The sequence below is a fragment of the Diospyros lotus genome, chromosome 9 (assembly GCF_014633365.1).
Source record: "Diospyros lotus cultivar Yz01 chromosome 9, ASM1463336v1, whole genome shotgun sequence".
Lineage (NCBI taxonomy): Eukaryota > Viridiplantae > Streptophyta > Magnoliopsida > Ericales > Ebenaceae > Diospyros > Diospyros lotus.
This window is the reverse complement of record NC_068346.1, coordinates 16,868,695-16,885,424: the sequence shown is the minus strand read 5'-3', so window position 1 is coordinate 16,885,424 and position 16,730 is coordinate 16,868,695. Positions and strand designations below refer to the sequence as shown.

The 16,730-nt window shown below is 34.6% G+C and overlaps 1 protein-coding gene across 1 annotated transcript; it reads left to right on the top strand.

Annotated features, from left to right (window-relative positions):
* Positions 1-10,501: 10,501 nt before the first annotated feature.
* LOC127809409 (protein trichome birefringence-like 2) lies at positions 10,502-16,471 on the top strand. Its single transcript, XM_052348171.1, has 6 exons — positions 10,502-11,609; positions 12,653-12,845; positions 12,936-13,126; positions 13,394-13,552; positions 14,984-15,363; positions 16,135-16,471. Exons 1-5 carry the CDS (start codon positions 10,540-10,542, stop codon positions 15,327-15,329), a joined length of 1,959 nt encoding a protein of 652 aa, XP_052204131.1. The 5' UTR covers positions 10,502-10,539; the 3' UTR covers positions 15,330-15,363; positions 16,135-16,471.
* Positions 16,472-16,730: the final 259 nt, after the last annotated feature.

Here is a 16,730-nt window from a genome sequence, read left to right as displayed (position 1 = left end):
ACCCACACACACACAAAAAATATGCCAAGGTTGTTGACTAATCAAGGGCAAAGGACTTTGCAAAGGGGTCGACCAAATCCCTGTAGGTCTCTTAGGGAATGGTCACTCAAGAAGGATGGTGAATTGAGTAATTATTTTTTTATTATTTTAATAAATATTCTTGATTAATGATTTTACTAAAGAATATATGTTTGAATAGTGTTTGAGATTAATGATAAAAGCAAGCAACAAGATAAAGTAAGAATAAACAAATAGAGGCACGAGACAATATATAGTGGTTCGGTGTCTCCACACACACCTACTCCACTCTCTCAATGTATTAACTATCCTTAGGGTTCTACTAATCTCACCAAGGTTTTCTCCCTACCTAACCTTGGAAACTAGATACATCTAGATTTCAATAGCTCCAGGCAACCACCAAGTTTTCCACACTAACTCACCTTAGAAACTAGATACACCCCTAGATTTTCTACGGTTTTAGATAACCACCAAGGTTTCCTTCCTAGCTCACCTTAGAAACTATATACACACATAGATTTTTATAGATTCTAGAAAGCCAATACAATCCACAATAAGTGTAAATGATTACAAATATTTGTCTACAATTGAACACAAATAAATAAGCAATTAAGCACAAATATATAAGGAAATGAAATATAAAAAATTAAATCAATGACCTTGGTTGGAGAAATTTGGATTTGTTGTAGAAGACTTGAAACGTTTTTCTCCTCTTGCCTTGTGGCTCTTCGGTGGATGTACAAGGAAGCTTTGAGAGCCTTGGATTTGTTGGATTTTTGCTTGAAAGCGTTTGAGAGCTTTCAGGTGCTTTAGATATGCAATATGTGCAATTGATGAACTTCAAAATGAGTTCGGGGGCATTTTTAGGCATTTGCTAAAAAATACTGTAGCGTACTGTAGAAACGGTCAAATTCACTGTAGTAACGGTAATATTACTATAGCATTTTGAAAATATATAAAAATTTTATGCACTTTAAATAATTTTAATGGAAAATAATACTTTTAAAAATACATATACTATAAAAAAATACTTATAAATTAATCAAAAATAATTCAATACTACAATTAGTATATTTAAAAATACTCTTTTTGTTAATTATAAAAACTTAATTAGTATGAGTAAGTTGGCTCAACAGTCCCTTGAAAAGCATGGTAGCAATAGCCATTCTGACTTGTAGGTCACGTTATGAAACCAATCAATGTATTGTTGGAGTGTTTCTTTATTGCTCTACTGGATCTTAAGAAGATAGGTGGCGCCCCTCTTTCTTTGACTATTAATAATAAAAGTCTTGATGAATTATGGCCTCAATTGATTGAAGGAATATATGGATCATTCAGCAAGGCTGTTGAACCAAATGCTTGTATGATTATTAATCTTAGAGAAAAGGCATGGCACATAATTGCATCTTCCCATACAAAGCAACATTAGGGGCTCGACTTTGAGTATAGTCGTGGGGGTCTCCTTTCCTCAAATATGTGGCCAGTTGGGCATCCTAAACTTCTTAGGGGGAGAGATTTCTCCATTATTTTTGGGCAAATAGAATTCTCCTCCTTGGGTGATCCTTTTGAGCTGGCAGCAATTGTTTTTGCTACAAAATCTCCTCCATCATCTTCTTCGTATTTGTCATTTCTCTAGCATTGAATGTCGAGGGATTGTCAACTTCCTGTGCCCTCCTCAATTAGTCTCTGGGATGGACCCAGCCTTTCGTGATAGTTATTATTTCCAACATTTCTAGATATTTCTCCTTCTACGAGAATTTGTTGTTTGTATGAGGCCTATGGATGTATGCCTTCCTTGTCCTGGGGTGGAGTTGGCTCTGGGAGATTCTTCCAAAGAAATAGGTTTTTCCTTCTTTTTCATGAGAGGCGAGTTTTGTTTTATATTAAACAACATTAATGAATGATGATATTAAAATTTTTTATTTTAATTCATATACATGCATGTTGTAATTAAATTTTGACTATTTTTTAGAACTTTTTTTTAAAAAAAAAAAAAACACGGAAGATGATATCAAAATGGTAGATGAAAGATAAAAAAAATATTTTCTATATCTTAGTAAATTTGTATAATTTTTTTTATAAATAAATTGAAAATCTTTTTTTTTTTCTTAAGTAGTTGATGATGATTACCGCATAGAGTTGGCAAATGGTCCGGACGGCCCCAAGAATGCAAGGTCATTCTGGGCCAGTGCTTTGTGGCCCGTGACCAGGCTTAGCCCGGCCCACCAAAAAGGCACAACCCTTCACACTGGCCCAGCCCACTGCCCGTTCGGCCAATTTACGAAAATCATACATAAAAAAATTAAAAATTACACATAAAATGAAGAAAATAAAAGAAATTGAAAACCATAACAAATATTCGTTTTAATTTTGTAAGCACATAAAATTAAGAAGGTAATTGAATTTTGTCTATTATTATTTTCATAGGAAGTTTTTGCTAAAATAATAACAAACAGAATTCAATTATCTTATTACAGGGAATCATCACAGGGAAATACTCAGACCAAATTGAATTTCAAATTGCTTTCACTATTACAGGGAAGTAATCATTTAAAATTGAATTTCAAATTGCTTTCACTATTATAAGGAATCATTGCAGGGAAGTAATCATTTCAAATTGCTTTCACTATTACAATGAATTATTGCAAGGAAGCAATCCAATCAAATTGAAATTTCAAATTGAGAAGGTTGTAGGGAATCATTGCATATTGCAAACGTTCAAATGTTTGCATCTATATATAAGCGATTGTTAAAGTTGTTCAGTCACAAAAATTGCTTTCACTATCTTATTCTCTTATTGATACAATATTTTATAAGTTGTCAAGTTTTGTTACTATCTTGTTAATTACTATACTTTTTAGTGTCTCAATATCTTTAATTGTTTTTATTACTCTACATTTACAATCATGTCTTCCTTTCGTTGCTCTGTCACTACTCACAGAAATGATCCTCACAGTGCTTCTTCCATGGAGCCCTTTCTAGCCAGTACATCTTCTGCAAACCCCCAACGGCCTTCTATTTCATCCCCAATGGGACCACTCCCCCATAATTTTTTTAATGATTAGAGTGACTGTAACACCCCACTTTCTCGTGCGTGTTATAACTTAGGACAATTCTGGGATAATAAATTTTTTTAAAAAAAAAAATATTGCTAAACCATATCATTCCTCATATAGATCCCAAAATTTCCATACATCTATCTCAAAAGAGAATTATCATAAACATCAAATGCGGAAGCTAGAATCAAACCTAACATCTTAACATTATTCACAAATAAAGTTATACATCATCATTAACCATAAATGAGGTTATACATCATCATTCCTCAAAACGTTTAGAATTCAAAGTAGAATAACTTAAATACATGAGCTACATAATATACATTCAATTCATCATACATTTTGCTAAGTGCCATTTCATGCCTCATTCATTCTCGTTTCTGCTACAATCTCCATCTAGAACGTTTGAATATTCTAGGGGCAAAACTCAAGTTAGATGATGAATCATCTAAGTAAGGGAACAAAAATATATTTCGTGCATTGATACAAAATGTCATTTTTCAATTTCATTTTGGTTTGAGCTGACCGTACCTTATTGCTACTCCTCATTTTTACAGTCTCATTTCTAAGCTGAGGTGTATGGGTGCACTCTTGGTAGACCAGTGGTCTCGGCCGTACTCTCAAACCCTTATGCAAATGCATAATCAATAATATCATCGTATACATATGCATATTTCATCATCAATACATGTAAATGCAATCTACATGAACATATTCACATCAAGACATGACAACATGATAAAATCATTTATTTAAAATTAGATTTTGGGGTCAAACCACTTACCTTCTCAAGCTTATCAAGCTACCTCGATATTCGTGCATTGCCTCGAAATACGTGTTGACCTCAAAAAATGTGTGACTCTCCAAGTTTTATAGCCAAATATTCTTCTGGTCAATAAATACTCCATCAAATCAACATTTCGGATTTTTTTTTTTATATTTATCCCTATTTTTCTAATTTTCTTTATTTTTCTTAGAAATGATTCAAAATTAAATACTTCCACATTGTTTTTCTCTAATTTTCCTCTACGAAAAATCATAAAATCTTGTTCCTATCTTTATAAAAATTTTCTAGAATTTTTCTCAAATTCCTCCTATTTTTCCTATTTTCCCTAAACCTTATTTTTCTTAAAATAACAACTCCTCAATATTTTTTTCCAATTTTTCTTCACAATAACTCATAAAAATATTATTCCTATTTTCCTAAATTTTTCTAGAATTTTTTTCAATTTTTTTCCTATTTCTTTTCCTTTTTTTTTTTTTCTTTTCTTTTTTTTTCTTTCAAGAATTCCTTACCTCACGAGCCTAGCGAGTGCGTGCAACTCACACGTCTTTTCTGGCAAGCCTGTTCACCACCGACGACCTACAACGGCTCGTTTTCTTGCGATTTCTTCTTCCTTCCTAATCTCCTCAACCTTCAGAACATAATGGTATGCCTTATAGCTCGAAATAACCGGTCGAGCACCCCTAAACGATCGATTACAGTTGTGGCTTCGGCGACTTGGCCGATTTTTCAATGACCCCTATAACTCACTAAAATCGACACCAAAATGCTCCAAAATTTTTAGAAATCATCCTTGGGACTTAAGGAACAAAAGCCCTCTATTAATTTCTCTCGATTCATCCCGAAAACGTCAATCTAAACCCACAGATCTTATTTTCAAAACTCGGCCATACTCGACTATTTATAGTCGTTTCCATTGATTTTTCGACCAATCAGGTCGCCCTGAGTTGCCTGACCAACCCCTAGGGTCATGATGATCATCCCACCACCGAAAGTGGCGGTGGGATGCCACCAACCTACGACCAACCATCCTTTCGGTTGTCTGCCATGATTTAAGCTTCAAATTTCCTATTTGGTCCTTCCTCTTTCATCTCCTATCACTTTGGCCCCTTGCCCTCAAGTCCTTAGTTTTTTTTTTTAAATTATCCTTAGCCCCTTGACTTATGAAAAATTATACTTTCACCCCAAAATAATTATACTTAAGCCCCAAATTTATATTTAATCATGAATCCTTTTGTTTTTCCCCAAATTCATTTTAAAGGTTGATCCTTACGAAAAACCAGAGCCCCTTCAAAGTCCCGTTGACTTCTCGGGAATCCCTTATGATAATTCGATTTTTTAACCTGAATCAAAGTTGTACCGAAAACTGTCTCAATTCTGATTTCTTTTAATACCATAAATCCTATCTTAGAACGCTTATCGAGATCATATCATTTTTCATATACATTTACACTCTGGGGCATTCCCTACAGTCGATTCAGTACTTATAATTGCTAACAAACCAATTTTTCGGTATTCTAAACTTGCTTAAATTACATGGCAACCTCACGAAAATATGGGTTCTTACAGTAACAGTCAATGGGCATGGTCACACTTATCATTTACTAAATCAAAAACACAACCTCTCGAATCACAAGATCCTAATATGCAAATGTTTTTTAACCCCCCACCTCTACCAACTAAGCAATCTTCATCAAATAAGGGTCAGACCTCCTCAAAACAACCAAATGAGGAGTCGTCCAGCTTACAACGCAACTCCAAGCGACAAAGAACTAGTAATGTCTGGTAGGTGTTCAAAATCATTAATATAATCGAGAAGGGTCAAAGAACTCTATGTAAATTTTGCAAAAAAGACTACTCATACCAACCAGGATGTGGGACTAGACACTTGATGAGACATGCTTTGAAACATGATGATGGCGGCCTGGACGCAACGCAGACACAATTGCAACAAGATAAAGGTTTGATTTTTCGATATAATAAAGAACTTGATAAATCTAGCTTGGCAAAACTAATAATTAAAATTGAATCTTATTTTTTGTTTGGGGAGTATGCAATGTTTAAATAGTATTGTAAAAATGCATTACAACTTGTAGTTATGAGTTTTTCACAAAAGACTATAAAAAAAATGAAGCGATGAGGTTATATCTAGAATATTTAGAATAATTAAAAAATACATTTAATGCATTTAATGGAAGGGTGTCATTAATGTCAGATATTTAGAATGATGTTATGACAAATAACCGCTATATATGCGTCACCATACATTGGATTGATGAAGAATGGAAAATTCAAAAAAGAATAATTGGATTTATAGAAATAGTAAAACAACATAGAGGTAATTTAATTGCAAGTAAAATTCAAAAGACCAATTATAATTACAATATTAATGATAAAATAATGACAATCTCATTTGATAATACGAGTAATAATGGCTTTGCCATTGAATGACTAAAACGTAAACTTCCATTAATTTTATATGGACAACTATTTCACAATAGATGTGCTTGCTATATTTTAAACTTATGTGTACAAGATGGTCTACAAGTATATAATGAGGCATTAGTTAAAATAAGGGGTGTTTTGGCTTTAATTCGAAATAGTGAATCCCGTTCCCGAGAGGAAAACAACTTGTTAATGGATTTGGCTTACAATATAGAAGATTTCCAACAAATGTTCAAACTAGGTGGAATTTAACTTATTTGTTGTTACAAAAAACTAAACCATATAGACAACAACTTGAATTATTTTAGCATAGGAAAATGGTAGAAGCATGGAAACTAAGGGATAGTTGATGTGTGATTTTATGCACAATTAATTCAGGTAAGTGTACCCTAGTCAAATATGCAAATAGTGATGAAAAGATGTCGATCTCATGAGAACTAGATCACAATACCAAAACAATTTTAACTTAACCTAAGTTGAACTAATTAATTAATCGGATGAATAAAAATAAAAATAAATGAAAATTTGAATTCTTGTGAGAAAAAATAATTAATAAATGCACTAGGGTTTAGATTTCATTTAATCTGGGTTATCTAATTATCTATTCAACTCGATTCAAAATCACAAATACATTTATAGTATTTTATTATTATTTGCATGTGATGGTGGATTTCCCTATGAATCCCACACACGAGTTAATCATCTTTCGATCTCATAGTCAAGCATGTGATTTATATTGCCTATGAATTTAATTTATAACAATCTTTTAGTTAATCATGCATAAATCATTAAATCATTAAAAGGTGGCCAGTCTTTTAAAGCATTAAACACAATAATATAAATTCCTCACGCAAATAATAATTGATTTTGAATCGAACCAAACAAATACTCACATAATTCTAGAATTAAAATCTATCCAAATCCTAATTAAAATAAATTAACTAGACATTATTAACATAAAAATAAAAACAGAAATCTGAATGGAGAAAGGAGAAATTCCCTGTCCTGGATCAGCTCTGTCGTGCGTTGAGGGCCTTCTGCGTGCAAGAAGCTTTCTTGTGCGTGAGACTTGACTTCCAATTTTTCAATCTGCTCTTCCACCTCTAAATCTCTTGCGCCTCCCAGCCTTCTCCCAGTGTGCGCCGCCCAAAAGTCTCCCCCCTTTCCTTGATTCCTTATATAATTGTATATATATATACTCGTGGCCCTAAGCTTCCAATTTAAAGTCCGTGCGCTGCTTCAATTCTTCATCAACATGGACATCACTTTTTACTTTATAATAATAATATCATATTCTATATATAATATAATCAATATCTTATAATATATCTTAATATATCATATATCTTATATTAATATCTTATAATATATTATATATAAATGTGCACATGGCATGCCTTATTACACTTTCACGCCACATTAGTATAATATATAATATATAAAATAATATAATATAATATATATATATAATGTAATATATTATTAATTATATTAATTTTAAAATTAACTTTATAATATCATTTTTTATGTCCAAATCTTCAATTAATGTCTTTTGCCGAGTTCTTGCAAAAAGAGATTAAAATAATGTAAAATCCATATAAACACATAGTTATGTAGGAAAATTAGCACAAGGTTAAGATGAAAAATAAATAAAAATATATATATAATTAAACTCTATCAATACTGATCGGGAACAACTAGATGTTATTATGTATATATTAAAAACATTTTATAGTGCAACAAAAATATTTTCTGGTTGTAAATATCCTATCACACATATTTTTGTTCATAAAATATTTTCTATTGTTAGTTGTTTTGCAGAACATAGGGATTCAAATATATATAGACAATTTATAGTCTCCATGGAAAAAAAAAATAGAAAATATTAGACTAATATACTACTATTGCATCTTATGGCAGTTGTATTAGATCCCACACAAAAGTGGGAAGATATTAAATATTTTTTGGAGTTTTACAAAGCGACTATGGGGTTGACACACAAGAAATAAAAATAAAAATTTGAAATTTAATTTTTGAAATATATAATTTATATGAGTCTCGTTTTGGTAATAAACCAAGTAGTGAAAATTCTTTTTTACAAGGGAAGTCTAAGGATTCTTAAAATGGGGGTGGTCCACATACCTCAAATCGAAAAAAACCAAAAAGCGATCCACAAACATCTAGTGGGTTTAACGAACTTAAATTCTATTTAAATAGGAGATCTTCATTTTTTTATGACCAAATTAATACATTTGATATTTTGTAATGGTGGCGTTAAAATCAACACACATATCCGATGTTGGTCGCCATGGCCCGAGATCTACTAACCCCCCTCCCTCGGTGTCCACAGTGCCATCGGAGTCAGCTTTTTTTACAGGAAATAGGGTACTCAACTCAAAGAGATCAAGGTTGCAACATACGACACTGAAAATATGTATATACTTTAAGGATTGGTTGGATGCTGAATTTGACGAATAAGAGATAGATTTGTACGATAAATCTAGCAAATCAGAACATAATGACAGTGCAAATAGTCAATTGCACTATCAATTATTTTCTCGTACTTTAGATTTTATTATTTTTTCTTCAAATCATACCAACTTAAGTATCAGAGTGCCCTCGGGAGCAATCCCGAAGGCAATTCTTTGCAGGTACTTATATCATTTGAAGAAACCAAAGAGATTGGGTAACACTTAAAAATCAGTTTGTTTTTTTAATGTCATTTAGTAACCTATTATTCATTTGTATCTTAATATATGTTTGTTATTGAAATCATACTGACTTAAGCATTTGAGTGCCCTCAAGGACAATCCCGATGATAGTTTTTTGAATGTATTTTTAGCATATGAAGGAGTTGGGCGCCCTTCAAGGAGGGGGACATTGAAAAATACAAAATTGACAATCGCTTGTAATTATTTATAAGCATATTTTAAAAAATATTTGTTGCATTTGAGAAAAAATTAAAAAAAATAAAAAACATGTTAAAAAATTTAAAAATCAATGATTTAAAAATTTGAGAAATATTCATAATCATATTTATAAAAAACAATATAAATTTAAATACATATCCTTAATGGCTTGGCCCATCCCGACTCGGCAGGCCCACAGCCTCGCTTGGCCCGCCTTAGCTGGTATATTAAAGGCCATAAGGCAGTACCAAACCCCCATTTTCCATTACCCAATCTGCCTCTTTTGCGAGTTAAATTTAGTCCGACTCACAAAATGGATGAGCCAAGTGGGAGGTGGGCCGGCCAACTCATTTGACAACTCTATTTTCGGAGCCAAGTGGGAGGTGGGCCGGCCAACTCATTTGACAACTCTATTTCCGGGTTGGCAGTGACATAGACTTTTCTGGTGTTGCAGGGATAACGTTCGCGCTTTCCTGATGTCGAATGATGATCAGGACGAAGGGCAAAGTTGACACGTGTCATCATCCAACGGTTCGATGTTTGTGATGACGACAAGGAACATTTGAAGACAACGGCCATGCGGTGCACGTAATCCTAGGCCAGCAACATTCGCAACATAACTTCTCGATGGCGAATAGACCGCCACGTGTCCTGATAAAACACGTGTTGGCGTCCTGTGAATTTGACTCTACTTTTATGTCGCGCATGACAGTTAAGATCGAGAGAGCACCACACTTTGGTGGCGATGTGCCGAAACTGCCCCCCCCCACCCAAAACTCATAATAATAGCAATAATAATAATAATAATAATATGAGAGATTGAAATGACGTTAGAGTTAAGAATAATTTTAAATTATGAAAATATTAAGTGAAATTATTTATTTATTTATTAATTTTAAACTTTGAAGTCTAAACTAACATAGAACAATTGTTAAAAAATAATGTAAATTTGGGTGAACCTAAAATGGTAAATGAAGCGGTCTCCATAAACTTATCCCCCATTTTGACAAGTTGTTAACGAATGGATAAATTCCAAACTAATTGGAAGGACTTCCATTCCATTCCATTCCATTTTGTTTTGAAAAGAAAAACACAAGAAAGTAAACTATTAGCTCTTAAATTACTAAATTTAAATAAGAAATAATGTCAAATAGAAATAACTCAAAACAACAGTAATTTTACGGCTAAATTTATCTTTAAATTAGATTGTAGAAAGATATGGAATCTGGATTGCTATTTCAAACTTTTGAGCTGTGCTCAATCCTAATTTAGATGGAACGGAAAGAAGGGGCAATTCTGCCCGCACACTTTTTGGGCACTCTCTATGATGCTTTTGCTGGCAACCGCAGTAGAAGAAACCTTTCCCAACTGGGTTTCCCACCCCTTCCATCTCCAACTCCAACTTCACCCTTTCCCGGAAAATGCACGCGAAAATATCTCTCCCCACTCCCCCATTTTAATCCCCCAATGCTTCACTATATATATATCTCATTCGTATCTTTCTCGGTGGTGTCTTTCATACGCTAATCGACATTTGTTCAGTGGTGCATACCTTAATCAACATATGGATTTGGGGAAATTTTTGTTTTCGGATCAGTTTGTGCCCAGGAGGAAGGTGGTTTCTGGGTTTAGTTTGGGGGTTGTGGCCTCTCTCGTTGTTCTAAGCGTTGTGTTGCTGAATTTCTCTTCCAAGGCTCCATTGCCGAGCCCAGTTTTTCCAGGCCTTAACAGTTTTCGTGGGAATACTACTACTCTTCTTTATTGGCCTTTCTCTTTGTCGACTTCTAGTGCCTTCTCTTCTTCTTCTTCTGCTTCTTCTTCTACTGAAGAGCTCCCGAAATTTGTGTCACTTAGTGAAAAGGAGAATAATGGAAGCTTTGCCATTGAAGAAGGAAGGATCAAGCCAGAAGCTCATTCTTTAAATGGGTCAGATATTCATGGAAATTTGAATTTTACGGTCTCTAATGGGGAAGGAGCAGTTTGGGAGAGAACCCACCTGAGAAATTCATCTGAGACAGGTGGAAATTTAAGTTCTCTTAGTAAACCTGCTGGTTTTTCAGAGAATTCTAGTAATGGAAAGAACAAGGTCAATGAAAGTGACAATGTGGGCAATCACTTCTATAGTAGGAGCAATGTTGGATCCCCTGGAAAAGAAGAATGGCCTTCATCTAAGGAGAAAAACAATAAAGATTCTCAATCTATTGAAGGGCACAATGGTTCCTCTGAACAGTGTGATTACTTTGATGGTGGATGGGTGAGAGATTATACAAAGCCAAATTATCCAGCAGCTTCATGCCCTTACATTGATAGGGATTTTGATTGTCACCTTAATGGGAGGCAGGATGATGGGTTTTTGAAATGGAAATGGCAGCCTCATGGTTGTGACATCCCGAGGTACGTCATGTTTGAATGCTTTTGGTGATTTGATCTATATGTGGAGTTGGACGCTTTTGGATTTCATGTGAATGAAAATTATTATGATAAGGGACTTGGGAAGATATTGTCATATATGGAAATGATTGACAAGTTAAAATTCATATAGCTGATCTTACCGGGGGGATATGTTGAAACTTGATTTAGATAGCATGTGACTAGCTTGGTTGATGCTCATTTTATTTGAATATTATTGGTGATCTAAAATTCATATAGCTGAACCCACATAGGCTTGGTATGTTGTTGTTGTTGGAGATCATGCTGAAAATCATTTGCATATGATGTTAGACATGCTGAAGGAGAATACTAATTTTCTGCAAGTAGGAAGCCAGTTGGAAAAGTAAAATGTTCCTTTAAGAAATGAATATGCATCCATATCTATTCCCGCAATCATAGAGTAACTACATGAGGGTTAATAAGACATGAATCTGATCAATCAAAGCTTTGGGTGTAAACAATGTCACAAGATATATTCTAAATTGGAGAACGAAAAATGAATTTGGGCATTCCCCAAATGCAGAAAAAACAAATCCAAAGCTGAACCACAATCCCTATATCTTGGAAAGCATGACCTAGCTAACTGGTCAACTAGTACCAAACTTTTAAGACCAATTCTGGCTTACTTGTCTGTGATGTAGTGTGTCTTCATTGTTCTTTAGCCCTTAAAGTCTAGCTATGATTCCAACTCTAAATTGCACAGGAACATTCGGCATCACTGATTGTATTTCCCAAATTTTGATTGATTGTGCATGGAATTATAGTCATTTTTTCATTCAACAATGGTAATTAAATGAAGCCTTCAATCACTCCCTTAATTTATGTTGCCTTTTGAACAATGGCCTTCATGTGCCACATCCAAATTTTAGAATTGGGATTGTGCTGCCTCAGTTGGCGTCAGTAGCATTTTACACTTAAATGCTGGCTTTTGTGTTGAAATTTGAATAGATTCGATTTATATATGAGAATTTTCTTAATTAATGATTTTCTACTGATGTTGTATGCAGTTTTAATGCAACTGACTTCCTGGAAAGGCTCAAAGGGAAGAAGCTGGTGTTTGTGGGTGATTCGCTTAATAGAAATATGTGGGAGTCTCTTGTTTGCACTCTCCGTCATAGAATCCAGAATAAGAAGAGGGTTTATGAGATATCTGGAAGGAGAGACTTCAAAAAGAAGGGTTTCTATGCATTCAGATTTGAGGCAAGCTTCGCAAACTTATTTTTGACAATGAAAAAAATCTCTCTTATATACCTTCTTGTCCAACATATAGTTCTTCTGCTCTAATTGTAGGACTACAACTGTACTGTGGATTTTGTTAGCTCTCCTTTTCTTGTGAGAGAATCATCTTTTAAAAGAAGAAACCACTCTATCGAAACACTACGATTGGATTTGATGGACCGGACAACTGCAATGTATCATGATGCTGATGTCATAATCTTCAATACTGGGCATTGGTGGACTCACGAGAAGACCTCCAAGGGGTAAATGCTGTGGATTTTCGTACTGAACACTTGCGTTTATGGCTTTTATGGGTCGAAATAAGTTTTTGTGTTTTCCAGTGACGGGATCTCAATGTCACTAGTTTCCTAACTTATTAGAAACCAAAAGAAAGAACTTTAAATTAAAATAGGAACAGCTCTCCATTCGCTTCAAAAAGATTCATCTGCTGCCTTTATTTCCCAGCTAAAATATTCTGGTCCAGAATCAAATCTGTTGTCTAAAATTTTGTGCGTGTGGTTGTCTCACAGTGAAGATTACTATCAGGAAGGTAATCATGTATACCCAAGACTTAAGGTCCTGAAAGCATACAAGAAGGCAATCAGCACTTGGGCCAGATGGGTTGATAAGAACATAGACGCAAGGAGAACCCAGGTTGTCTTTAGAGGATATTCAGTCACCCATTTCAGGTACTGTTTCATTTTCCTTTTTTTCAGATGTAGGAACTCTCTGCATCATTTTTTTCTTATTTTGGGCAGTCTCATGCTTCCTTCATTAGATGATGTTTCACTTTGTATTTCTTGAATACAATACCCCATCATATATTAGTCATCCTTGTTGGCTATTGAAGTAGAATGCCTACTACGTTGTAAAGTTTTCTTCTACTTCAGAACAAAAAATGACCTTGTAAAGTTTGATGAACTGCCTTGTAAGCTTGTATTATGATGCATCAAACTTGGATATTCCTGAGAAAGGTGAAACCTATTTTATGAAAGTTCTGCAAAAGTTGTATTCATCATAAAAAAAGGGGTCATAGTTTCAGAAAGAAAAAAAGGTGAATTTCAGAGAGAGTGAGAAGGAGTGGCACCTATTTAACTGATTGTTTGAGCTGCTTGCGTCCACAAAGTAGAGACCATCAGCAAATGGCACTTGGAGAAATGTGATCTGTTCTTTTGGTAATATGTGCATTTGCAGTCTAATACATGTGAAAAATTACTAATATTTCATTTGTCCGGATTCAAATCACTTGTAGGATTCTTGTCTTGGCATAACATAAACTGGCCCCCTAGTAATTTTTAAAGGACATTAGATCAGTTATTTTAGTAGTAAGGATGTTTTCCCTTTTGGGGGGGGCCAAACCAAGCCTTCATTAAGACAAGAACACAACAGCAAAGGCGAAGAGCAGCAATACAGAAAAGAAAAAAAAAAAACTAGGAACAACAGCAGAAAAAAGAACCTTGCTGACTCAAAAGTAAAATATCAACTTCGTCCTAGGCTACAGCTTTGAGTACTAACACAGGTAAATCTTTATTGACAAAAAAACCCGAAGACCTCTGTTCTAAACCAACTTGCCAATTCATCAGCAGCCATATAAGCCCCTCTAGCTGTGTGCAAGCAAAAGACAATTGCTTCTGAACATTCTTACTTCTTCAGGTACCCTTCCACAATAACTTCATTGGATGAATAACTAGTGCAACACTAAAAGCCAACATTTTATCAAGCTTTAACTGTGGCTAACAAGTTCTCTTCCAAAACTTGCTTTTAATTGTCCCTGACCTTTATTGAGATAACAAAGAAGCCTGTGTTTGAATGCGTTCTGAGTTCCCACTAGTGACAATAAGACTTTCTATGGTTTAAAGATTGTTTTCTGCAGCAAACCGACTTTAAGGATGACTTAGAAGCATGAAACTGATTCTCTGTATCTTTTGGACTAAATGGGAGTTATTTTTATAGTTTTTTATACCTTTTCCAGAAAGTTGGGACTCTTTGAATAGTCACAACTTTAACTACCTTGAGTAGTTAATTACTTATTTTTATGCTTGTTATGAGGAGTTGTGGCATTATGCTCCTCTATATACATGAAGATAAAATCCATCCTGAAATGTTTGTTATGGTTGCAGTGGAGGCCAGTGGAACTCAGGAGGGCAGTGCCACAGAGAAACTGAGCCAATCTTCAACGAAACTTACTTGGCTAATTACCCTTCAAAAATGAGAGCTCTTGAGCATGTGCTTCAAGAAATGAAAACTCCTGTAATATATCTCAACATCAGTAGGCTTACAGATTACAGAAAAGATGGTCACCCTTCAATTTACAGAAAGCAATACAAGACAGTGGAAGAACAGATTGCTGCCGAGCAGTCCCAAGATTGCAGTCATTGGTGCTTACCTGGAGTGCCTGATACGTGGAATGAGTTGCTTTATGCTTCTCTCTTGCAAACTGGGAAAGGGTCTTGGCGAAGAAGCTGAAAGAGATCTCACTTACAAAAACTTCTGCGACATAGTAAGAACCGTATGCACTCTCTTCTTAATTTTTATTGTTTTCCTCTTTTTCTTCCACATTTGAGTTCATTACTGCAAGTTGGTTCACCTTGTTGATAAGTTCAGTTCTGGAGTTCTAGATTGTACAAATTTTAGAGTTTTGAGTTCCTAGTTTTGTGTATCAATGGTCTGAAAAATTTGTTATTTCTTTATGAAAACTTGTTGACATCAAAGCGATCATCACAATGTTTCCAGGGATTCATATTACTCCGAATTTTTAGTATGACAAAAAATTAGAGCAAAAACAGGTTATTGAAGATTGTGGATTGAAAAATCTGGCTCTATCCAAAAACAGAGTGTTGAAATTCTTCCATTTACATGTCCTGTGAAAATTGGAACGGTTACATTGAGCATTTACAAAGACTAGGCTCTTCTATTATCCTTTGTTTTACATTTAACCAACCATATTAGCGAATTACTCTATGATCATCAACATAATCCAATTTTTTGGCTGCTCCATCTAAGAAAATGGATTTGTTGTTCTTGCGGCAGCTGAATTTAGCGGGAACATTCTGTATGACTTTTCAAGAGATCAGACTGTTGTAGTGCACCGTAACGTTTTTGCTTTGTAATTGGAAGATCGTGGGCTTGTGGTGAAAACAAAGTTAATAAACCCCTTTCAAAAATTTGAAAATAAGCTCATGCATGGGACGCCTTTATTTTGATTGATTTTCTGAGTCTGAAAATTGTTTACAAATAGCATTTTTTTTGTGTTTTTTTTTTTTTCTTTTAGCTTTTCAACGGCCATGGACAAGAAACCGTACCATCGTTGGGAAGGGAGGGAGTTTTTGCAGGCAACTCACAGTGGTGTGATGCAACAATTGTGCAGAGAATATTCACCTTTTTCAATTACACTGTAAAACACTGAAAACAATAGCCATCAAGACTCCTATCTCATCAGAGTTCCATTGCCATTCTGTGACTTGCCGGTTTGCTAGGCCCTCAGCCTACTCGGATTTTGATGATGAAGCTCTGGCTAGTGGCAACAGCTTTGATAACAAGGATGAGGTTCTTTTGTTTGTTGGAGGATTACGGGTTAAGTTGCGGAAAGAGTTTTTTTTTTTTTTTTTTTAAGTAAAAGAAAGATTACTTGCAAATATGAACCTTTCCATTGAGAATGCCATTCCAAACCGGCAGCTATGAACAGGCAAACTGCTTGAATCTGGCCCTGCTTTTGAAGACCCATAAATGGATTCATCCAACAGCACTGAACCCATATCTATGAGTCGAGAGAAACTGACGGATTGGTTTAGTTGATAACAACGGACTCTCCCAAAAGCCAGTCACTGGCCATTTGCTTTATAAAGAAGATGATTGATTATTAACTGC